The sequence below is a fragment of the Vicugna pacos genome, chromosome X (assembly GCF_048564905.1).
Source record: "Vicugna pacos chromosome X, VicPac4, whole genome shotgun sequence".
NCBI lineage: Eukaryota > Metazoa > Chordata > Mammalia > Artiodactyla > Camelidae > Vicugna > Vicugna pacos.
In genome coordinates, this window is record NC_133023.1 from 52,348,248 (window position 1) to 52,373,799 (window position 25,552).

Here is a 25,552-nt window from a genome sequence, read left to right on the forward strand (position 1 = left end):
TAACATGGACATTCTTTACTTCTGGTCAATGCGCCCTCTTCTTTAATAATTAAAGTAGATTTACAATGTATGTTTGATAGGCCATAAACAGGCTATTTTAATTAGCATAAAACTCAAGTTAACTCATGTATAAGCCAGAATGACTTCTCCATACCTCAATATGTGAAAATTTCTTTTATCAAGTATCATTCTTCCTTTAACAGATAAGGAAATTGAGGCCAAGAAAGAAATATCATATTCAAAGTCACACTGTGAGTTTGTGGAGGACCTGGCTTGTGAACTCAAGGGTCCTGAGTCCCTGGCCATGGTTTTATTTGCAGCCACTACTATTATACATGGTTCCCTGCTGAGGCAGGGTAGGAGGCACGCTTTATAATAGAAATTTGCCACTGTTACCAAGGCATAACTTGCAATGGAAGGTAGGGACAGGCTTTCTGAACATACCTCTTGCAATTGAGATTCTTTCTTTTTAGAAGACAGATGTAAGTGCCGATCCAGCAAGGAATAAAATCTCTCACCATCTTTTTCAAATTTCTTTTTCCGCTCCTAGATGTGGGAGAGAAGGCACAGTTTTAGATGTCTACAATTTTAATTCAGTCTGCTCAGAAATGAGAATGAACCACACAGTGTCAGGTTTCATGTAGCCAATCGCTTTAGTTCCTGAGGGGGAAAAAAGGAAGAGAGAATTTGGTTTTGCATTGGTCTCAGCAGATTCGACTTCCTCAAATATAACCTCGAAAAATTCCACCTACACAAAGAGCAGTTCCTATTGGTACAGCTAAAGGCTCTGGGAGCTGCTGCTCAGAGAATAGCACTTACAGTGCATCTATATTCTGGTTACTTTTTCACAAGCATTAACTACTCTTTTTTTTTTTTTAAGGGAAGAAGGAACACAATAGTGAACAGCACTATGCATTTAAAAGGTTAATCTACAAAGCATTTAGACAGCTTAATAATGAGTAAAACATTTCCAAGGCAACTGGAACCTAAGACTGCTTCTGTGAATGATGAGTTATTTGATATTGTTTAAGAATTTCTGTACTGCATATTAAAAAATGATGTTAAAGATGAGGAAAAAAATCCTGGAAGGTTTAGCTGAAACTCAAGAGTCGAAAAGATTTATGAGAGATTGAGAACTCAGCTATTACTCTCCTCAAGTCTGAAATTTGATGAAGCTTTATGCCTCTCAGCTAAAGTAGAAATCACAAAGCCTCCAAAGAAGCACCTTTAACACAGCTAGTTTGTCACTGGCTAAAGCTGACATTCTGCAATCCTCTCAGCACCATATTGGAGAATCCAGGTAAAAAGGCTTGTGTTGTCACATAGGAAATCCAAACTCACTGAGCACCTACAGCATGCCAAGTATTAGAAGAGGCACAGTAGGGGACACAGATTAAAAAAAATCACCCATAGTTTATTTCTAGAGACAATCTGCTGCTGGGTAGGAAGCCAGGACAGAGTTGAGCAACCTCTAATCTGTAACAAATGCACTTTTTACAGGAGGGAAATAAGTAATAGAGGAAGCTACCATTAACCGAGGCCTCCATCAGGCCAGGGCAGCATGCTAGGTTCTTAAAATCCCTGTCTCATTTAGTCTTCACAATCCTAAGAAGGAGATATTTTAAAGGAAATTAAGGTTCAAAAAAAGTAAACTAAATTATCCAAGGTGACATAATATAAAGGTTTGATTTATTCCACATAGTCAAATAGAGCCCAGGTGGTCATGAAAGGAATTACACTCAGGAGGCTTATAAATAATCAGAGATTCTTATGTATAGCCTTAGCCCCAACTCAGATACCAGAACACAGGAGACAGAGATTTTTACACAAAAGATAGGTAGGGAAAACTGTTCCTCCAGGTGCTAAATCTATGTAAAGTAGCAACGGTTTGAAGAAAACATGGGAGTCAGAAGTCAGTGACGTCTCTAGGAATACATGATGTTCTGTCAGTTACTTTTTTCTCTACTTCTGTTAGAGCAGGCAGATAGCTAGATATGAGCAGAGAAAAAGGGATGCAGATCAAATGGCAGAAATTAGGCAGATAGGAGGGTCACAGGCCAAATGCAGAAAACCATACATCATGTAAACACCAGGAGTCCCTGGGCAGAGAAACAAAAGCAGGAATCTCTGGGCTGATAAGTGGTCACACCTTTGGGGCTGATAAGTGGCCCAGAGGCCAACAAAGAAAAGGTGAGAAAAGGCAGGAATTTCCACTGTCCTAATGTAACCTTTTGCTAATTATGCCCTCATTACAATAAAATTGGCTTTGCAAATTAGAAGTATCCATCATGTACTGACAACATGACACTTCCTATCCAGACTAAATAAGTACAAAAATTCCTCCTCCCTTTGGGAAGGTGGAGTTGGGACAAAAGTCAGGGAATACAACCCCAGACCCTTCCCTCCCTAATGAATATTCTGCCAATTCTTTTTTACACCCTATGTAACCAACTTGCCAAAGAAACTCTGGGCAGCTGCTCACATGAGCTTGCACACTCTCCCCTTGAGAGTGTACAGTCCATCCTTTAATAAATTCTCATTTTACTTCCTTAACCAATACATCTTGTCTCTGAATTCTTTCTGGGATGGGACAAGAACCTGGAACACTGGATACATCCACTGGCAACACTTCCATTTTTAAAGCAAAAACTATGGGAATTCATGTACTGTTAAAATTCACCCTTTTAAAGTGGAAAATCCAGTGGTTTTTAGTATATTCACGAAGTAGTGAACCCAGGACTGGTATCTAATTCTAGAATATTTCCATCACCTCAAAACAAAAATCTAAATTTTTTAAATTTTTTTTAATTTAAAAAGAAACCCCATATCTATTAAACAGTCATTCCTCATTCCCCCATCATCCCCTCAATAACCACAAGTTATTTTCTGTCTCTATGACTTTGTCTATTCTAGACATTTCATAAAACTGGAATCACATAATATGGCCTTTAGTGACTATCTTCTTATACTTGGAATAATGTTTTTAAGGTTCATCCATGTTGTAACATGTATCAGTACTTCATTTCTTTTTATGGCCAGATAATATTTGGTGGTATGGATACATCACATTTTCTTTATGAATTCATCAAGAGATAGGCATGCAGATTATTTCCATTTAGGGACTGTTGTATATAATATTGCTATGAATATTCATGTACAAGACTTTATATGGTTGTGTTTTCAATTATTTTGAGCATATATATAGGAGTGGAATTATTGGGTCATATGGGCAATTCTGAATTTAACTTTTTGAGGAATCACCAAACTTTTCCAAAATGGGTGTATCACTTTACATTACCTACAGCAATGAATGAGAGTTCAAATTTCTCCACATACTCACCAACATTTCATTTTTGGACAACAGTCAACACAATGGGTGTGAAGTTGCATTTACTATGGCTTGATGTATATTTGCTTAATGACTAATGATGATTCCTATATTTATTGATGCTTTGTATATACAGTTGACCCTTGAACAACATGGGGGTTAAAGACACTGAACCTCTGTGTAGTCAAAAATCTACATATAACTTATATTTCAGCTTCCGTATACACAGGTCCTCCATATCCATGGTTCTACATCTGCAGATTCAACCTATCATTAATTGAGTAGTACTGTAATGTTAACTATTGAAAAATATCCACATGTAAGTGGCCCCTTGCAGTTCAAACCAATGGTGTTCAAGGGTCAACTGTCTATGTTTTGGAGAAATGTTTATTGAACTCTTTTGCAAATTTCTATATTGGATTTTATTTCTATATTTCTAAGTTACAAGAATTCAATACATACTCTGAATACCAGACGTGCAAGTAAGTTATATCATTCTTTGGGTTGTCCTGGCACTTTCTTGGTAGTGTCCTTTAAAGCATAAACATTTTTAATTATGAGAAGTCTAACTGGCCTATTTTTTCCTTTGGTTACTTTTTTCTTGTGTCGTATCTTAGAAAGTGTTGCCTGATCCAAGGTCATGAAGATCTACATCTACAAGTTCTTCTAAGAGTTTTATAATTTTCAGTTTTAATCTTTTTAACATGGTGTGATGTAGGGTTCCAACTTCATTGTTTTCCATGGGGATCCAGTAGTCCTAGCATCATCTGTTTAAAAGACCAATTTTTCCCACTGAATTGTTTCAGCATTTTCATAAATTGTCAATTAGCCATATATGTATAAGCTTATTTCCAGGCTCTCAGTTCTATTTTACTTATCTACAAGTCTATCTTTATGTCAGCACCACAGTGTTGATTACTATAGGTTTATGGTAAGGGTTAAAATTAAAAATTATGAATCTTTTTCAAGATTTATTTTCACATTTCTTTCTATGTAGATTTTAGGGTCACTGTAACAATTTGTGTAGAATGGCCAGCAGATATTTTGCTAGAGAGTTGTATTGAATCTATAGATCTATTTTATGTTACCATCTTAAAAGTATTAAGTCTTCAACTTCATAAATGTGGAATCTCTTTCTATTTATTTAGGTCCTACTTCCTTCCTTACAATGATGTCTTGTACTATTTATTGTACAAGTCTTGTACTTAATTTGATAAATTTATGCCTTGGTACTTTAATTTTTTGATACTATTGTAAATGGGATTGCTTTCTTAATTTAATTTTCAGGTTGTTCATTAATAGTGTATAGAAACATAATGTATTTTTGTATATTGATCTTTCTGCAACCTCGTTGAACTCCTTTACTAGTTCTAATTTTGTGTGGGGGTGTATTCCCTGGGATTTTCTAGATACAAGATAAAGTCATCTATGAATAGAGACAGTTTTACTTCTTCGGACAGAGAATGACAAAAATTGTATAATAACACATATATGTGGAATGTAAAAACTAAAACAAACTACTGACTATAACAAAAAGGAGAGAGATCAGCCAAGATGGCAGAGTAGAAAGACCCTCATAGCTCACCCTCTCCCACAAATACACCAAATCTCACATCCACGGACCCACCCAGCCAACCATAGTACCTGCTGAACTCTGACAGAACATTGCCCTCTTCAAAAGACAAAGATGCCAAGAATCTTGAAGGAGAAAAGGAAAAAAAAAAAAAGAAGAAAAAGCAAAACAGTGTGGGAGTGGTCCCAAGGGGAGCAAGCAGCAAAGGAGGAATAGCACACGTTCCCTAGGTCTATTCTTCTCCAACGGAGAGGTTAGCAGGATGGAGGGGGAATCTCTGAGGCTCAGATCTGTATGGAGCAGCCCTTGACCAACAGAATTAAGTGGGCATAGAGGGTCTCCACAGCCCCAAGCCCTAGAGGCAAACAGGCAGGTGGTGGATGGGACAGACTGCCCAAGCTGGGCAGAGGACTGGAGCAGCTGCACAGAGGCAACCTCAGGGGACTTCAGGGTACTATGTGCCATGGATGAGAGGGTACACAGGGCAAAACAACCTAGGCCCTCCATAAAACAATATGGTTGATGTGCCCTAGATGGAAGGGCGCCATACTTCCTATCTCTGAAAACCAGCCAAAGGTTTTCAGGAGAAGAGAAGTGAGGCTCAGCCACAGCCTCCATATCCTCTGGTGCTTAGCACCCAGGTGGGGGTGGGGTCGAAACCTGAATCCGTAACTAAGGGCTTAGCAGCCACAAAGGTGAGATGGAGACTTGTTTACAGCTGGAGGCAGATAGGATCTTCTATCCTGGTACCTCTGAGAACTCATGCCTCCAAGACAAACAAGGAGCTGAGTTCTGGCACGGATCAGGGGTGGGGTTGTTCCGTCAATTTCCCCAAGCCCGCCTACATAGTGCTGACCTGAGGCGGAGCAGGCAGCTGCACAGAGCACGGGAGTGAACTGCACAGAAGAGGGCAGGTGGCCACCTGACTTCCTGGCAGGAGCACAGCACCTGACTGTGGTGCTGGAAGGAGGAGTGACCGCTCGCCTACCTTACCTGAGCACAGCATCTGACCATGGCATCAGGAGGGGGAATGACCTGCCTGCCAACCCTGTAAGAGCACAGCAACTGACTTCAGTGTTGGGAGTGCAGGCAATCGGTCCACCTACCTTGTGTGAGTGCAACATTTGACCACAGCAACAGAAGGGGGGGGTGACACACCACATATCATGCTGTTGGGAGGGGTCATGAAATGCCCAACTACAGTGCACAACAACGGCATCGGGAGGGGGCGTAACCCATCTGCCCAACGCATAAGAGCACAGCACCTGACCACAATGTTGGGAGGGGGCGCGATCTGCTTGCCGAACTGCACTGGGAGGAGCACAGACCAAATGAACCAACAGAGGGCCTCTGGAAGAAACAAGCAGAGTTCATGTAGCAGGACGATGACAGAAAGACCTTTCAGTAAAATCAGTAGAAGCACACAGTCTCCACGAGAACACATCCTCCTTTTTTTCTTTATGTTTTTCTTTTTTTATCTGTTATATTTTCTATTACCTTTTTAATTTTTATATTTAAACAACTGCATATGTCTCCAGTTTTAATCCCTTTAAAATTTGTTTTAAATATTTTATTACTATTTTTTAAATCCACCTCATTTCATTTTTATTTCTCTTGGTTTTGATCTCCTGTTATTGATTACACTCAGGCTTCAAATTTTTTTTTTTGTTATTTCTTCCTTTTTTTAAGGTTTTTAAAATATCTCTCAACACGATTGCTATTTTGCTACGACTTCTTCTTCTGTTACTGATTATACACTGTTTTCAAAACTTTTTTCTATCCCTTCTTTTAAAATTCTCTCTAAGTTTATTCCTGCATATGCTTTAGATAGATAAATAAATAAACTCCTTAAGGATCATAATAGATAATTGATATTCCATAAGCCACGGTGCCAGAGAGATGAGCAAGAGGAAGAAGCAGAGGAACCACTCCCAACTGAAAGAAAAAGAGAAAGTCCCTGAAAGAATGATCAATGAAATAAACACTGATGGCCTACTAGATCAAGATTTCAAAAAAGGAGTTATCAAAGTACAGAAGGAACAAAAAGAGATAGCATTTAGAGATATAAAATATGTCAAAAATGAAACGGAAGCTATAAAGAAGAGCCAAGAAACATCAATAAACTCATTTGCTCAGATGAGAGCGGATCTAAGTCTGCAGATAGCAGGTTACATAACGCAGAGGAATGAATAAGTGACCTAGAAGACAGGGCAATAGAAAGGACTCGTGGTCTTGAGACGGAGAAGATGGCGGAGTAGAAGGATGCTCGTAAGTCACCCTCTCCCACAAATATCAAGACCCACATCTACAGACCCATTCAGCCAACCAGAGCACCTGCGGAACTCTGACAGAACATCGCCCTCTTCAAAAGATAAAGATTCCAAAAATTTGGTACGAGAAAAGGAAAAAAGAACAAAAGGCAAAGCAGCTTAGGACGAGTCCCGCGGGGAGGGAGTGGCAAAAGAGGACTGGTGCTCCCTCCCTGGGTCTCCCCTCTCCAACTGAGAGGCCAATGGGACGGAGGGGGAGCCTCCGAGGCTCGGATCTGTACAGAGTAGCCCTTGTCTGACAGAATTAAGTTAAACGGGCACAGAGCGACCCCCGACACCCAGCCTGAGATGCGGGCCGTCAGCGGCAGGTAGGGCCAGGCTGCACAAACCGGGCTGAGGATGGGGGCAGCTGCACGGAGGCAGCCCCGGGGGACTACAACGGGCTGCGCGCCATGGCTGTGGGTGTACAGGGCAGAACAACCTGGGCCCTCCATAAAACAGCAAGGTTGATGTGCTCTCGGGGGAAGGGTGCATACCCCCATCTCTGAAAACCCGCGGAAACTTTTCAGGGGAAGAGAGGCGGGGCTCAGGAACAGCCACCATATCCTCCGGTGCTGAGCACCCAGACGGGGCTGGGGGCGAAACCTGCATCCTCACCGAAGGGCTTAGCAGCCTCAAAGGCCAGACTGAGACGGGCCTACAGCCCGGGGCAGATAGGATCCTTCCTTCCTGGTCCCTCAAAGAACATGCTCCACAAAGACAAACAAGGAGCTGGGTTTTGGCTTGGAGCAGGGACAAGGCTGTCCCTCGGTCTTCCCCAAGCCCACCTGCGGAGGGCCGACCAGGGCGCAGCATGCAGCCGCACAGAGCAGCGGAGCTACCTGCGGCGCAGGTAGAGGGAGAGTGGTCCCCCGCCTTTCGGGCAGGAGCACAGCCACTGACAGAGGTGGTGGGAGGGGGCACGACCCGCCCTCCTACCTGGCCAGTCTGCAACATCTGACTGCTGCATCCGGAGGGGCAGCGACCCGCCCGCCCACAACAGAGCAAGCAGAGCTGCACCTGACCCCGTGTTAGAAGAAGGCGCAATCTGCTTGCCCACAGGTGCTGGGACAAAGAAAGATGAGGTCACCAACGGAGGGCCTATGAAAACAATAAGCTGAGCTTCCAAAACATGACGAAGACAGAAAGACTTCACATTAAAAGCACACAGATGCTAGGAGAACACGGACAACCCCCCCCCTTTTTTTTTAAATCTGTTTTTACCTGTTCTATTTTCTATTACTCTCTTAATTTTTATTTCTTAATTCCTTTCTATTTCTCTTGGGTTTTGATGTCTTGTTATTGATTAGACACAGGTTCCAAATACATCTATTCATCTCCCCCCCTTTTTTTTAAAGGTTTTAAAAGGAAGTCTCAACCCGATAATACTCTGCTTCAACTCGCTCTTCTATTATTCATTATACACTGTTTTCAAACCCTCTTTCTCCCTTCTTTTAAAATTCTTTATCTCTCTTATTTTTTTCCTTTTTTTTCTAAGTTCTATTCCTAAATAGGTATTAGATAAATAAAATCCTTAAGATCCAAAATAGACAACTGATACTCCATAAACCACAGTGCCAGAGAGGTATGAGCAAGATGAAGAAGCAGAGAAACCTTTCCCAATTAAAAGAACAAGAGAAATCTCCTGAAAGAAATATCAATTAATAGACATTGATAGCCTACTAGATCAAGATTTCAAAAAAGGAATGATCAGATTGCTGAAGGAATTAAAAGAGATAGTGTTTAGAGATATAAAATATGTCAAAAATGAAATTGAAGCTATAAAGAAGAGCCAAGTAGAATGGGTAAACTCATTGACAGAGATAAGGAATGATCTAACAGCTGTGCAAAGCCGACTAGATAACGCAGAGGAACAAATTAGTGATCTAGAAGACAGGGCAATAGAAAGCACCCATTCAGAAAAACTACAAGATAAGCAAATAAAAAATAATGAAAATACCATAAGGGACCTATGGGATGATATAAAGTGTCCCAATCTTCTCATAATAGGGGTCCCAGAAGGGGAAGAAGGTTCAAAGGGGATTGAAAAGGTTTTTGAAGAAATCATGAATGAAAACTTCCCAAACTTAAAGAAGGTATCAGATATAAAAGTACAGGAAGATCAAAGGATCCCAAACAGGAAGAACCCAAATAGACTCACATCAAGACATATCATTATCAAGATGGCCAGAGTCAAGGACAAAGAGATGATTCTAAAGGCAGCAAGAGAAAAGCAAAGAGTGAATTACAAGGGAACCCCCATAAGGCTCTCAGCTGATTTCTCTACACAAACACTACAGGCCAGAAGGGAGTGGCAAGATATATTCAAAGCCCTGAATGACAAAAAGATGCAGCCTAGGATACTTTATCCAGCAAGGCTATCCTTTAGGATAGAAGGAGAAATAAAGAGTTTCACAGACAAAAAAAGCTGCAGGAGTTTAAGAACAATAAACCCACGCTAAAAGAAATACTGAAAGGGCTGTTCTAAATAGAAAAGCAGCAGGATGCTACAGAAATGAGAAACTCACAACTGGAAAGGTGATAACTCATGAATTACAAATAAAGAAAACACGAAATTATAAAAGAAGACATACAAATCACTGAAAGTGGGAGAGGGAGGCAGGGAAATATAGAATATTTTTTCCCTTCCTTTTTAAATTTTTTTAACACTAGGATGGGTTTGAGATCATGTTACTATCAGTTTAACAAAAACAGTTATAGTAATGGGTTAATAGATTTACAAGAAAGGGTAACCACAAGTAAAAAACTTACAAGGGAGTCACAAAAATTGCATAAAATCCATGATAATACAAAGGAAAATTACCAAACGACAAAAGGAAGAAGAAAGGAACAAAGAGAATATACCAATTCAACTGCAAAGATAAGTTCAAAATGGCAATAAACACACATCTATCATTAATTACTGTAAATGTTAATGGACTAAATGCTCCAGTCAAAAGACTTAGAGTGGCAGACTGGATAATAAAGCAAGAACCTTCAATATGCTGCATACAAGAGACCCACTTTAGGGAGAAGGACACATATAGATTGAGAGTGAAAGGATGGAAAAGGATATTCCATGCAAATGGAAAAGCCAAAAAAGCAGGTGTTGCAGTACTGATTTCAGACAAAAGATATTCCATGCTCTTGGATTGGAACAATCAATATAGTTAAAATGGTCACACTGCCCAAGGCAATCTACAGATTTAATGCAATCCCTACCAAATGACCCAGGACATATTTCTCAGAACTAGAACAAATCATAATAAAATTTATATGGAACCATCAAAGACCTATAATTGCCAAAGCATTACTGAAGAGAAAGAAAGAGGCTGGAGGAATAACTCTCCCAGACTTCAGACAATACTATGGAGCTGCAGTCATCAAGACAGCATGGTATTGGTACAAAAACAGACATTTAGACCAATGAAACTGAATAGAGAGCCCAGAAATGAACTCAAACTTTTGGTCAGCTCATCTTCGACAAAAGAGGCAAGAATATACAATGGAATAAAGACAGTCTCTTCAGCAAATGGTGTTGGGAAAACTGGACAGCAGCATGTAAAACACTGAAGCTAGAACACTCAATTACACCATATACAAAAATCAACTCAAAATGGATCAAAGACTTTAACATAAGACAAGATACAATAAACCTCCTAGAGGAAAACATAGGCAAAACATTATCTGACATACATCTCAAAAATTTTCTCCTAGAAGAAATAAAAGCAAGAATAAACAAATGGGACCTAATGAAACTTACAAGCTTCTGCACAGCAAAGGAAACCAGAAAGAAAACAAGAAGACAACCTACGGAATGGGGGAAAATTTTTGCAAATGAAACTGACAAAGGCTTGATCTCCAGAATATATAAGCAGCTCATACGACTCAATAAGAAAAACAATAAACAACCCAATCCAAAAGTGGGCAGAAGACCTAAACAAGCAATTCTTCAAGGAAGACATACAAATGATCAAAGGGCACATGAAAAAATGCTCAATATCACTAATTATCAGAGAAATGCAAATCAAAACTACAATGAAGTATCATCTCACATCAGTCAGAATGGCTGTCATTCAAAAGTCCACAAATGGCAAATGCTGGAGAGCTTGTGGAGAAAGGGGAACCCTCCTACACTGTTAGTGGGAATGCAGTTTGGTGCAGCCACTATGGAATACAGTGTGGAGATTCCTCAAAAGACTAGGAATAGACTTACCGTATGACCCAGGAATCCCACTCCTGGGCTTGTATTCAGAAGGAGCCCTACTTCAGGATGACACCTGCACCCCAATGTTCATAGCAGCACTACTTACAATAGACAAAACATGGAAACAGCCTAAATGTCCATCAACTGGTGACTGGATAAAGAAGAAGTGGTATATTTATACAATGGAACACTACTCAGCCATAAAAACTGACAACATAATGCCATTTGCAGCAACATGGATGCTCCTGAAGAATGTCATTCTAATTGAAGTAAGCCAGAAAGAGAAAGAAAAATACCATATGAGATCGCTCATTTGTGGAATCTAAAAAAGAAAAACAAAAACAAACAAACAAACAAACAAAAACAAAGCATAAATACAGGACAGAAATAGAGTCATAGACAGAGAATACAGACTTGTGGTTGTCAGGGTGGTGGAGGGTGGGAAGGGATAGACTGTGATTTCAAAATTGTAGAATAGATAAACAAGATTACACTGTATAGCACAGGGAAAAATACACAAATTATTATGATAACTCACAGGGAAAAAAATGTGACAATGAGTGTGTATATGTCCATGAATGACTGAAAAATTGTGCTGAACACTGGAATTTGACACAACATTGTAAAATGATTATAAATCAAAAAAAAGTTAAAACAAAACAAACAAACAAACAAAAAAGACGGATCACAGACTCCTTTGATACACTAGCCAAAGGCTATCCTTTGGCCAAGAGCCTCAAAATGAAATGAGTAGATTCTCGTGTGCCTGGCAAATACAATCTCCCATTTAAATTTTCTCTAGCAATTGCATTCAATCTCACACTCAATTTAAATTTTTCCTAAGATATGTTAAATATGAATACTATGCAAATACAACCAATATATCTTCTGGATGATGAACATTACATATCTCCCACAATAAAATAACGACTAAGAACCTCTATCAGCAGCTCTTAAATCCCACAAGATAGAAATGTTCAGGGACACAGAGTTATAACATATACTCAACACCCTTTTCTCCAACGAGAAAGTATTTTCCCCCTAGGTTGAAAAATTTTAAATAAGGAAACAAAATGAAAATGCAACCAACTGAATAGGAGAAGGTATTTGCAAGTGATATCTCTGCTAGGGGTTAACATCCAATTTATATAAAGATCCTTTACAACTCAGTATCAAAAAAAACAAACAACCCAATTAAAAAATGAGAAGACTAAATAGGCATTTTTCTAAAGAAGACACACTGATGGCCAACAGGCCCATGAAAACATGCTTAACATCAACGAATCACCAGGGAAATGCAAATCAAAACCACAATGAAGTATCTTCTCACATCTGTCATAGTGGCTATTTTCAAAAAGGCAAGGAATAACTAATGTTGGCAAGGACATGAATAAAAGGAAACCCTTGCACACTATTGGTGGGAATGTAAATTGGAGCAGCTACTATGGAAAACAGTATGAAGATTCCTCAAAAAAACTGAAAAAAGAATTACTATATGATCCAGCAATTCCACTCCTGGATATATATCTGAGAAAAAAAAATGAAAACACTAATTCAACAGATACCTGCACTCCAATGTTCATAGCACCATTATTTACAATAGCCAACACATGGAAGCAACCTCTAAGTGTCAAACAACAAATGAATGGATGAATAAGTGGTACACACACACACACACACACACACAATGGAAAATTACTCAGCCTTGATAAAGTATGGAATTTTGCAATTTGCAGCAAAATAGATGGACCTTGAGGGTATCATGCTTACTGATATAAGTCATACAGAGAAAGACAAACATTGTGTGCTTTCACTTTCATGTGGAATCTAAGAAATAAAACAATGAGATGTGGTACATATATACAATGGAAAACTACCCATCCATATAAAAGAATAAAATAATGCCATTTGCAGCAATATGGATGGACCTGAAGACTGTCATTCTAAGTGAAGTGGGCCAGAAAGAGAAAGAAAAATGCCATATGACATTATTTATATGAGGAATTGAAGAAATTATAACAATAATAAGGACAAAAATGAACTAATTATTATTTTGATTTATTGAATATGTGTAAGCACATCTGACTGTCCTTTATGATTGGATTTCCGCCATTCTGTTGATTCTTCTTATTTTGTAGTTGGGCTTATTATTTTGATAACTATTTAAGTTTAAAAAGCTAAAGATCTAATCTGTTCTTAGAAATAATAATTAGTACATATATGTAAACTAAAAAAGTGCAGTATACTGTATATATGTATTTACATACAATATAATGTGCATGTGCAGTCAAACTGTAATAAAAAAAGTTTAAAAATTAAAAGAATAAACCTACTTGTCTGATACTAATATTGCATAGTTGTTTTCTATATTATCTCTTTCTTAAACTAGCTCTTTATGAATCCAGGATCCATACAGAGGTTGGTGTGTGTAGAGCAAGACTGTCTCTCCTCCCTCATATGTTCTAGTCATAAAAACTTAAGCTCTAGGCTATTCAAGATCAGTAGATACACCCAGGGCAGCAGTTACCCCAGTGCTTATTAACTTCCCTGGACTCATGTTCATGCTTCATTTCTGGCCCCAGAACATTTGCATTTCCTTTTCTTACTTGAAAACAAACTTATTTATTAAGATTTTTTATTTATTATAGGTAGATATATACACAACATTAATTATTCTTCAGGTATGTAGAGAAAGAGTTTTAGTTCTCTTGTCTTCAATACTGCCAGAAATGGATATCCTGCACTTAAATATCTTTTAAATACACCCAGTTTCCTTCATCTCCACTGCCACTAACCTTGGTCAGGTCCTCACTTGTTCTCCTGCCTCTTTTCCCCTTTCAACCGTTTCTACTATAACCTGAGCCTCCTTTCTGAAACATAGATCTATTGGGGTCCCTCCCCATTGTTCTCAGCATAAGGCCTGAATTATTTACTGTGGCCCAAACACTCCTGATGACTGAAATTTCTTATCTCTCCATATTCTTGCCTCATATGAACTCTTACCCAACTCCTATGTTTGATTCTGCTCTAAAAGTTGCTACCTACCTTTGCAGAGGAATTTTTATGTGTGCTTTATACAGATTATCTTAGCTGATCCTTGCAAAAATCTTATCTATACTTTATAGTAAGAAGTAGAAAGGGTAAGTGACCTAACCAAAGTCATACAGCTATTAATTGGACAACCTGAAGTTTCATCCTATGTCTGATTGAATTCAAAGGCCCTTGCATTAATTTCTGATCCTCCTATATAGTTTCTTTCTTATTTTGGGGCTTTTGTTTTTTTTCCCTAGAACTCACCTCGTCTTTCCTTCTCCATCATGCCTCATTCAGCCTTGAGGTCTTACTTGCTCAAGTGCCCTTTTTAATGTGCCTTTTTCCTCTGGCATAACTTCTCAGCTTCTTTACACTTTCCCTTTAGATGCTAAACTGTGTGATAGCAGAGATGAACTCTACCTTGTTCTCAGGGCATCTTGAGTATCATGACATACTTTCTAAAAAATCTCTCATATACTGGTTCCAAAAGTTCCATATAACTTAAGAAAAGGGATTTTGTTTCTCAGTAAATCAAAACATAGGGATTTTTTTTTTCATTTCAGGAGAACCAGTCAGTAGTTCTTATGTCAAAGAAAGTACTGATTTGATTTACTATTTTCAGTGTAAAGCTGCTTCTCATCATCAAAATTTTATAAATATCAAAGTGGGAGTTATATTTTAAGAGAAAATTCTTTAATAAGCCCAGTTGTTTAATTGCATGTTGAGCAAGATTTTCAAACTTTGTAATATTATGAGAGAAATGTGAATTCTATAAAATGAAAATCTAAGCATTATAATCTTTACAGGATCTATTTCTGTCAGCACTATTGCTTGATTAAGAATTCAGATAAATGTGGTTGACGCATTCTTAGTACTTTTATGAAAAAATGTGTATTTTCATCAGAAAAAAATACCAGTATTCATTCATCTCTTTTAAGCATTAATACTTTAACTTTTATTTTGAAATATTTTGTCAGACTGTTTTCTTGTTTCCATGTGAAATATGTAATATTAGATGGTATTTACCTTCAGAAATTAAGAAATTATTTTTAAAACTAGTTAAACTAGCACAACCAATGAAAAAATTCATTTCCATTGTTTTTCATTGTACTAAATTTGAAGATATTTTTTCAGACCCATCATTCACTTCTAATTATATACCCGACAGAAAGGTATGCTTAGATACACTAGGCTAGATGTGCACAAATGTCACAGCATCCTTATTCATAACAGCCAAAAGTTGTGAGTAATCAAAATGTTCATCAGCAATAGAATGGAAAGTAAATTAAGGTGTATTTATACAATGGGTTATTGATGGCAATTAAAACAAACAAAATACAGATATCTCACATCACGGATAAATTAAGTTTCTCCATTAAGTGAAAGAAGTCACACAAAAGAAATAAATACTATATGATTCCATTTATATAAAATTCACAACAGAAAAACAGAATTGTATTATTTAGTGACCCATTTTCAGGTGGTAAAACTATAAAGAAAAGCAACAAAATGATTACTGTAAGTGACTGGACAGTGACTTATTTGAGTTGGGGGTGTTATAATTGGGTAGGCTGTTGGCAAAGTTCTATTTTGTAAACTGTTGGCAGTTTCATAGATGTTTGCTTTATTATAATTTATTAAATTGTACACTTACATTTTATATACTTTTTTCTTATATTTGCATATTTCATAATAAAAGGAGGATAGGACCACAGTAAAATTTCATTTCTGTTTGCTTTAAGTCCAGAGTATAACTGAAAGATGCAATGAACTTACCAAGTTCTATCAGCATGTTAGTCTATCTATACTAACTGTTCAGGTAGAAAGTTGAAGAAATTGAGGAAAAGGAAGATGAAGTTTGTTTTGGCTAAAGATTCAACTTTCTTCATTAGCAGGATGTGTAAAACTCTAGTTTTCCATTATAGCAATAAGATAGGTTGAGCCATTCAAATTTTTTTCTATGAATAGTGATTTGTTTTGCAAACTAAGGCTGTAAGATAAAACTACATTTTAATACAAAGGCTAATCATTCTAATGCGTGATATTCCTTATATTATTATGTTCTAAGGAAATCTGTAGTTCCATCAGACACAAATGGGAACAGTTCAGACATCTTTACTTCATCAGTCATTCAGTGTATGGAATAAGTTACAGAAGAGTCATAACCAGGTGTGAATGAATTGGTGAGAATTTTGTAATGCTTCTTGCTTTTCTGTAGTATTCAAGAACAAACCTGTTAATTCATTAAATAAGTATTAGTTGACCAGCAAATCTGTTGAAGTTTTGAGTGCTTGAGTTAGGAATATACAGATGATATGCCTTCTGACACAATATTGTAAAATGAGAATAACCCAATAAAGAAACTGTAAAAAAACAAAAGTCAACAAAATCTTTTAAATTAAAAAAAATGATATGCTTTTTGCTCTTAACTTGCTTGAAAAAAATAAAAATAAAACAATGATTATAACTAAACAAAAGCAGATTCACAAATATAGAACAAACTAGTGGCTACCAGTATGGAGGGGATTGGGGGAGAGGCAAGATAGGGTAAAGGGATTAAGAAGTAAAAATTACTAGGTATAAAATAATTAAGACACAAGGATGTAATGTACAGCACAGGGAATGCAATCAATATTTTATAATAACTTTAAATAGAGCATAATCCATAAAAATATAAAATCAGTATGTTGTACACCTGAAATTAATATAATAAGTCATCTAAACTTCTGTTTTTAAAAAAAGAAGAAATAAGGAGAGATTTCCATTTCTCGAAGTATGGTAGATAAGACACATTGACTAAAAAACAAAACTGCTGGATAAAATATTTTTTAATCTTTTAAAGCTTTTTACTATGTAGCACAAAAGAAAGACCTGTGCAGAGCCCCAAAATAAGGTAAAACAAGAAGCTCTGAGAAGGCTTTAATCCTAAGGGTTTCCTCAGAACCCCAGAGACCTTGAACTTCCACTTAGATGATCATATGGGGAGTAGGAGGCTAAATCTTAGGAAGTTTTACCTTTCACTTCTGGACCTTTAATCCACCTGGAATCTACTTTGTTTATGCTATTAGTAAAGAATTCAGTTTTGTATTTCTCCATACAGTGATTCAGTTTTCCCAAAATCATCTATCAATTTTTCTTATTTCCTAGTAATTGGTAATGATATATTTATTTCATATTAAATTCCTATATAGGATTGCCACTCTATTATTTGTCACTCAGTACAGAACTCTCTATTCATTTCCACTAGTCTTCCCTTTAGGGGCCAATACCAGATGGTGTTTACTCCACTGACTTTGTAGTATGTTCTGGTACTTGGCAGGGCAAATCTCCCTTCTTTGTCTTCTTTTTTTAACATTGACTTGGCTATTTGTGAACTTTAAGATTCCAAAGGAGTTAGGCTAAAAACCCAATTCAATTTTATAGACTAATTTGAGGATAATTAACATTTTTATAATATTACAGAAACACATTTGAAAGCATGAAGTGTCTCAAATTTATTCAGATTCTATTTACTTTTTCTTCCATGTCCTTCACTAGAGCTTAATTTTTTTCCTTGATAAAATGTTCTTATGTATTCTGGCTTAAAATAACTTCTCCAGTATAAACTTGTTTATCTATTTTATATATACCAGATACAACATTTTAAACTGACTATACTTTAAAAAATAATAATAATACACGCAAAATATAAAATAAAACAACTTCTGCATATTTCACAGTTTTTGTTGCTAATATGAATGGTATTTTTACTTACTACATTCCTGGTTAGTTATTGTTTGTTGAAAATAATATTGATTTTTTAGATTACTCTGGTAATTGTCATTCTGGCTTAATTTCTTATGAAGTTTAGTAAGTTTTTAAAATTAATTTTATTGATTTTTCTAGTTAGAACATCATATCATCTGCAAATAATGCCAATTTTACATCTTTCCTTCATATCTTTCTACACTTACTTTTCATCCTTACAGAATTATTCAGATCCACCAATGTTGGGTTAAACAGCAGTAGGTGATGAGCTTCCTTGCCTTGCTCCTCATCTTATAAGGAATACATTTAATAAGATTGTACAGATCTTCCTCAACTTACAATGTGGTTATGTCCCAATAAACTCATCATACATTGAAAATATCATAAGTAAAAAAAAAGTACATTTGATACACTTAACCTACCAAATATCATAGCTTGGCTTAGCCTACCTTAAACGTGCTCAGAACAATTTTACTAGCCTACAGTTGGGCAAAATCATTAAATACAAAGTCTATTTCATAATAAACTGTTGGTTACCTCATGTAATTTACTGACTACTGTACTGAAAGTGAAAAACAGAATGGCTGTCTGAGTACAGAATGCCTGTAAGTGTATCATTTGTTTACCTTCATGAATTCATGACTGACTGGAAGCTGTGGCCTGCTGTCCTTGCCAGGATGACAAGAGAGTATCAAATGGCATATGGCTAGTCCAGGAAAAGGTCAAAATTCAAAATCTGAAGTATGGTTTCTACTGAATGAGTATCACTTCTGCACCATTGTGAAGCTGAAAAATCATAAGTTGAGCCATTGTTAAGTTGAGAAACAACTGTATATAATTATACAGAATTGAACACATATACTAGCATGTGTGTGTATGTGTATACACATATATTTTATCTGAACATTTAAATATCAGGTAGAAAAGTAGGAACAAGCAAAGGCAACTGAAGCCACTGAGATTGAAAGAGATTGAGAGAGAGAGAGAGAGAGGCCTAAACAGAGGTTCATCAGAATGTTAACATATTTATTTCTAGGTAATAGGATTTCAGGTGAAAGGTTTTACCATGATTTATATTTTCTGATGTACTACATGCCTTTTTCTTTAAACAATGAGCACAAATCATTATAAAAACACAAATTTCTATAAAAAGGAAATAAAGAAATAACTTTTTAATATTTTATGCCTATACCTCATTGGAATTTGAGTATATGATATAACAAATTCTAGCCATACTTACTATTTTTCAGTATATAAAGGGTTATTTGCATCATACCGAGAGTTCTGGGGGGAAAAGGGTGAGAGTGAGCAGGTAGACTTCTAACTCACTAAGTTATTTTAGGCATTATTGATTCACTTCCCATCTACAGTGATAGAAGGCATGATTATCACCATCTCTACACTACCACTCAAGTCAAGATCTTCATCATCCTTCACCTGGATGATTGCACTAGCTTCCAAACTGGGATAGCTGATTGCACTTTAGCCCTCCTACTATACATTGTCCACATAGCAGTTAGCTTGGTGGCTCTTAAAGTTGGCAGACCACATTCCCACTGTGGGACCCTGGTCCCTGGCTGGGGAATGAATAGAACAGAACTCATTCACAAAACATTATGTATTCATGTCTATTCTAAACTGTCAGGGGACTACCTGAAGGTCAAATGAAAGCACTCACCTCTGTTCCACCTAATGTGGAATTCAGAGCAGAAAACTTCCCAAATTTGATGAATGACATGAAGCTACACATCCAAGAATCTCAATAAACTCTGATAGGACAAGTTCAAAGATATATACACTGAGACACACTTTAAAATTTTTTTTTCAAAACACAAAGATGTTCTTGAAAGCAGCAAGAGAGAAGCAATTTGTCATGTACAAAAAATCTTCAATATGATTAAAAGTCAATTTCTCATAAGAAACCATGGAGGTCATAAAACAGAGGGATGATGTATTAAAGTGCTGCAAACAAAAAGCTATCAATCAATAGTCCTATATATGGCAAAGATGCCCTTCAAAAATGATAGTAAGTTGAGAAATTCCCAATTAAACTAAAGCTGAGATACTCATTATCAGCAGAACTGCCCTGCAAGAAATGATAAAGGAGTCATTGAAGTTGAAATGGAAGTACACTAGACAATAATTCTAACACATATAAAATATAAAATTATCCAGTAAAAGTAACTATGTATGCATATATAAAAGCCAGGATTATTGTATTTTGTTTTGTAACTCCACTTATTCATTTATTACACCATTCAAAAGAGAAAAGCATAAAATAATTATAAATCTATGTTACTAAGCACACAATGTAAAAAATATAATTTGAGAAAACAACAACACAAAGAGGAGGGGACAGAGCTATAAAGGAGTATAGTACTTCTATGCTACTGAAGTAGGTAAGAATTCAAACTCAATTATTATAAATTTAGTATCTTAAAAGTAATTCCCATGGCAACCACAAATAAGATATCTAAACTACAGGTATATCTCATTTTATTTATTGCACTGTACTTTATTGCATTTCACAGACATTGTTTTTGTTTGTCTGTCTGTTTTCAAACTGAAGGTTTGTGGTAACCCTGCATCAAACAAGTTTACCAGCATCATTTTTCCAGCAGCATTTTCTCACTTAGTGTCTCTGTGTCACATTTTGGTAATTTTTGTAATATGTCAAACTTTTTCATTATTATTATATTTGTTATAGTGACCTGTGATTAGTGGTCACTGATGTTACTATTGCAAAAAAAAATTTATGACTTGCTGAAGGCTCAAGATAATAATCAGCACTTTTTAGCAATAGAGAATTTTTAAGGTGTGCACATTGTTGTTTTAGACAAAATACTGTTGCACACATAACAGACAGCAGTATAGTGTAAACGTAACTTTTATATGAAATATGAACCAAAAAATTTGTGAGAATCATTTTATTGTGACATTTGCTTTACTGTGGTAGTCTGGAACTAAATCCACAATATCTCCAAGTTATGACTGTATGTACAAGAAAAGGAAATGACAAGAGAATCAAAATGGTTCACTACAGAATTCAACTAAGCAGAAAAGAAGACAGTAATGGAAGAAGCAAGGGACAAAAGGATATAAGACATACAGAAAATAAATAGCAAAATGACAGAAGTCCTTTCTTGTCATTAACTACTTTATATGTAAATCGAGTAAAATATCCAATCAAACAGTATAGATTGGCAGAATAAAGTTAAAAACATGGCCCACTATATCTTGACTGACAGACTCTCATTTCAGATCCAAAGACACAAATAGGTTGAAAGTGAACAAATGGAAAAAGACATTCCATGCAAATAGAAACCAAAAAAGAATTGAGGTGGCTTTATCAGATAAAATATCAGGTAAGATAAACTTTAAGTAAAAACTGTTATGAGACAAATAAGTACATTATATATTAATAGAAGGATGAATTCATAAAGAAGATATAAAAATTACTAAGAAATATGCACCAAACAAAAGAGCTCTCAAAGGTATAAAGCAAATATTGACAGAAATGAAGGAAGAAATTGACAATTCTACACTAATAGTTGAAGAATTGAATACCTACTTTCAATAATGAATAAATCATCTAGACAGAAGATCAACAAGAAAACAGATGACTTGAACAACACTATAAACCACCTACATCTAACAAACATAAATAAAACACCCTACCTAACAATAGCAGAAAACACATTCTTTTCAAGTATACAGAGAACATTTTCCAGGATACACAATATGTCAGGCCACAAAATAAGTCTAAATAAATTTTTAAAGTTTTGAAGTAGTCTAAGTATCTTTTCCAACCACAATGGAATTGAGATCAAAATTAGTAACAGAAGGGAAAATTGGAAAATTCACAAATATATGTAAATTAAACAACACTCTTTCAAATAATTAGTGGACAAAAAAAAGAAATCACAAGGGGAATTAGAAAATAGTTACAGATAAATAAAAATGAAAATACAAAATACAGAGACATGGGATACAACAAAGGCAATGCTCAAAGAGAAATCTAAAATGTAAATGCCTATATTAAAAAAGAAGAAAGATGCAAAACAATAACTTTCATAGAAGTGGCCAAGATGGTGAAGTAGGAAGACCCTGAGATCATCTTCTCCATTGGGCAGAACAAAGGCAAAACTATTTACAGATAAACTATTGATGAGAAAGACTGGAATACTAGCAGATAAGATCTTCTGCAACTTCTAAAAAGACAAGAAGGAACCACAGTGAGACAGGTAGGAGGGCAGAGATGCAATATAGTCAAGACCTATACTTCTGGTGACTCATCAACAGGAAGATAATTAAAACTGCAGAGGTTATCCCCAAGGACTGAGGGGCCCAAGCCCCACATTGGGTTTCCAAACCTGGGGGTCTTCTAATGGAAGGACAAGTCCTCAGAATGTTTGAATGTGAAGGCCAAGAAGTCTTACTTTTGGGAGAGTTGAAGGCTGGGGGTAATAGATAGTTCACCCTTAAAGGGCACCAATAAAATTTCACATGCTCCAGGATCCAGGACACAGGTAGTAATTTAAAAGGAACCTGGGTCAGACCTTTGATGGTCTCGGAGTATTTCCCAAAGAAGCAGGAAGCACCTGAAGCTCACCCTGAGAACACAGACACTGGTGGCAGCCATTATGGGAAGCTCATTCTACCACAAGGACACTGGTGCTGGCAAATATCATTTTGGAGTCTTTCACCTAGCTTATTAGCACCAGGACCCAAACCTGCCCACCAGACTGTCTGTAACAGTACTGGGACAGCTTAGGCCAAGCAACTAGCAGGGCAGGAAAACAGCCCCACCCACCAGCACTCCAGCTACCAAAGAATCCCTGGGCCCACAGCTGCCCCAGGACAAAGCCCTGTCCACCAGAGGGCCCAGGACATGATTGCACACACGAGTGTGCCAGCACTAGCACCTGGGACAGTCTCAAGTACCAGTGGGCAAGCACCATTGACAGAACCCAATGGGCCCTGGCATTACCCACTAGTAGGCAGAAACACCAATTCCAGGATACAAAAGATCCTACAGCCAAAGTCTCTAGTACTGGGCTACAACCAAGAGTAGGTAGGCATGAGTCCCAAAATCCCCTGGGCCCCAATCCCACCCACCAGCAGGCAGACCTAGATGTACTATAGCCCAACAACCAGTAATGTCAGGACCCAGCTCACCCATCAGCAGGCAGCACTAGCCCCAAATCCCCATGGACCCTAGTCCTACCCAACAGCAGGCCAACACCAGCTCTGAGACACTTTGGGGCCCTCAGACAGCTGCCCTGGGAACTGGCCTCACCTGCCTGGAGGATGACACAATCAAGAACAAGACAAGGATGCCCATTCTTGCCACTTTTATTCAACATAGTACTGGAAGTCCTAGCCACAGCAATCATATCAGAAAGATAAATAAAAGTAATCCAAGTTGGAAAGAAAATAGTAAAACTGTCGTTGCTTGCAAATAATATAATAGTAGACATAGAAAATCATGAAAACACCACCAAAAACCTACTGAAACTCATCAATGAATTTGGTAAAGTCATAGAATACAAAATTAGTACACAGAAATCTGCTGCATTTCAATATACTGACAGCTATCAGAAAGAGGAATTAAGAAAACAATCTCATTTAAAATTGCACCAAAAAGAAAAAACATATTTAGGAATGAGCCTAACCAATTATGTAAAAGATGGAAAGATATACTATGTTCATAGATTGGAAAAATTAATATTGATAAAATGATCATACTACATAAGCAAATCTACAGAGTCAATGCAATCTCAATCAAAATGGCACTATTCACAAAACTAGAGCAAATATCTGCAAATTTGTGTGGAAATACACAAGACTCTGAATAGACAAAACAAGCTTGAGAATGGAGAACAAAGCTGGAAGTATCATGGGCCTGGATTTCAAACTACACTACCAAACTACAGTAATGAAAACAGTACAGTACTGGCACAAAAACAGATACACAAGGTCAATGGAACAGAATAAAGAGCCCAGAAGTGAAGCCACACTTACATGGGCAGATAATCTGTGACAAATGAGGCAAGAATATACAATGGGGATAAGACAGTAGTACTGGGAAAACTGGACAGCTATATTCAAAAGAATCAAACTGGAATACTCTCTCAAACCATGCACAAAAATAAATTCAAAATAGATTAAAGGTTTTGTTTTTAATTTTGGGGGGAGGTAATTTGGTTTATTTATATATTTCTTAATGGAGGCACTGGGGATGGAACCCAGTACCTTGTGCATGCTAAGCACTCACTCTATCATTGAGCTATACCCTCCCCACTTCAAAATGGATTAAAGATTTAAATATAAGACCTGAAACAATAAAGCTTTTAGAAAAAAACATAGGTAGTAAGCTTTTTGACATCAATCTTAGTAATATTATTGACTGTTTCTTCAGGCAAGGGAAACAAAAGCAAAAATAGACAAATGGGACTATATCAAGCTAAAAAAGGCTTGCAACAGCAAAAGACACTATCTAAATAAAAAGCCACTTGTTGAATGGGAAAATATATTTGCAAATGATATATCCAATAAGAGGTTAATATTCAAAATATACAGAGAACCCATACAATTCAACATAAAAAAAATAAACAACCTGATTAAAAAGTTGGCAGACCATCCAAACAGACATTTTTATAAAGACATTCAGATGGCCTACAGGCACATGAAAAAATGCTCAACATCACTAATCATAGGGAAATACAAATCAAAACCACAATGAAATGTCACTTCACAACTGTTAGATGGCTATTATCAAAAAGAAAACAACAAGACCAGTAGAGAATTATATTCAATATCTTGTAATAACCTATAATAGAACAAAGTCTAAAAAAAAAAGATGTGTGTGTGTGTGTGTGTGTATATATATATATATATATATATATGTGTGTGTATATATATATATATATATATGTGTGTGTATATATATATATATATAAACTGAATCACTTTGCTGCATACCTGGAACTAATACATTGTAAATTAACTAAACTTCAAATTTAAAAAAAGTTTTTAAAAAAGAAAAACAACAAAATAGACAAGTTTTGGTGAGAATGCAGAAAAAAGTGAACCCTTGTGCACTTTTGGTGGGAATGTACATTGGTGTAGGAAGTATGGAAAGCAGTATGGACATTCCTCAAAAATTTAAAGATAGAGCTTCAATATGATCCAGCAATTTCATTCTGTGTATTTTTCAAAAGAAACTGAAAACACCAGTTAGAAAAGATATATGCACCTTTATGTTCATAGCAGCATTATATACAATAGCTAAGATACGGAAGCAACCTAAGTGCCCATGAATAGATGAATTGATAAAGAAGATGTGATATATG

General features: G+C 36.6%; 1 protein-coding gene across 3 annotated transcripts in view; it reads right to left on the reverse strand.

Moving 5' to 3' along the window:
- The window catches only part of OPHN1 (oligophrenin 1), a 564,560-nt gene that overhangs the window by 271,395 nt on the left and 267,613 nt on the right, over nucleotides 1-25,552 (reverse strand). For all 3 annotated transcript variants that reach the window (XM_072956529.1, XM_006215235.4, XM_015248679.3), the window contains exon 6: nucleotides 445-546. In XM_072956529.1, the coding sequence (XP_072812630.1) occupies nucleotides 445-546 (102 nt within the window). The remainder of the gene's footprint in view (nucleotides 1-444; nucleotides 547-25,552) is intronic.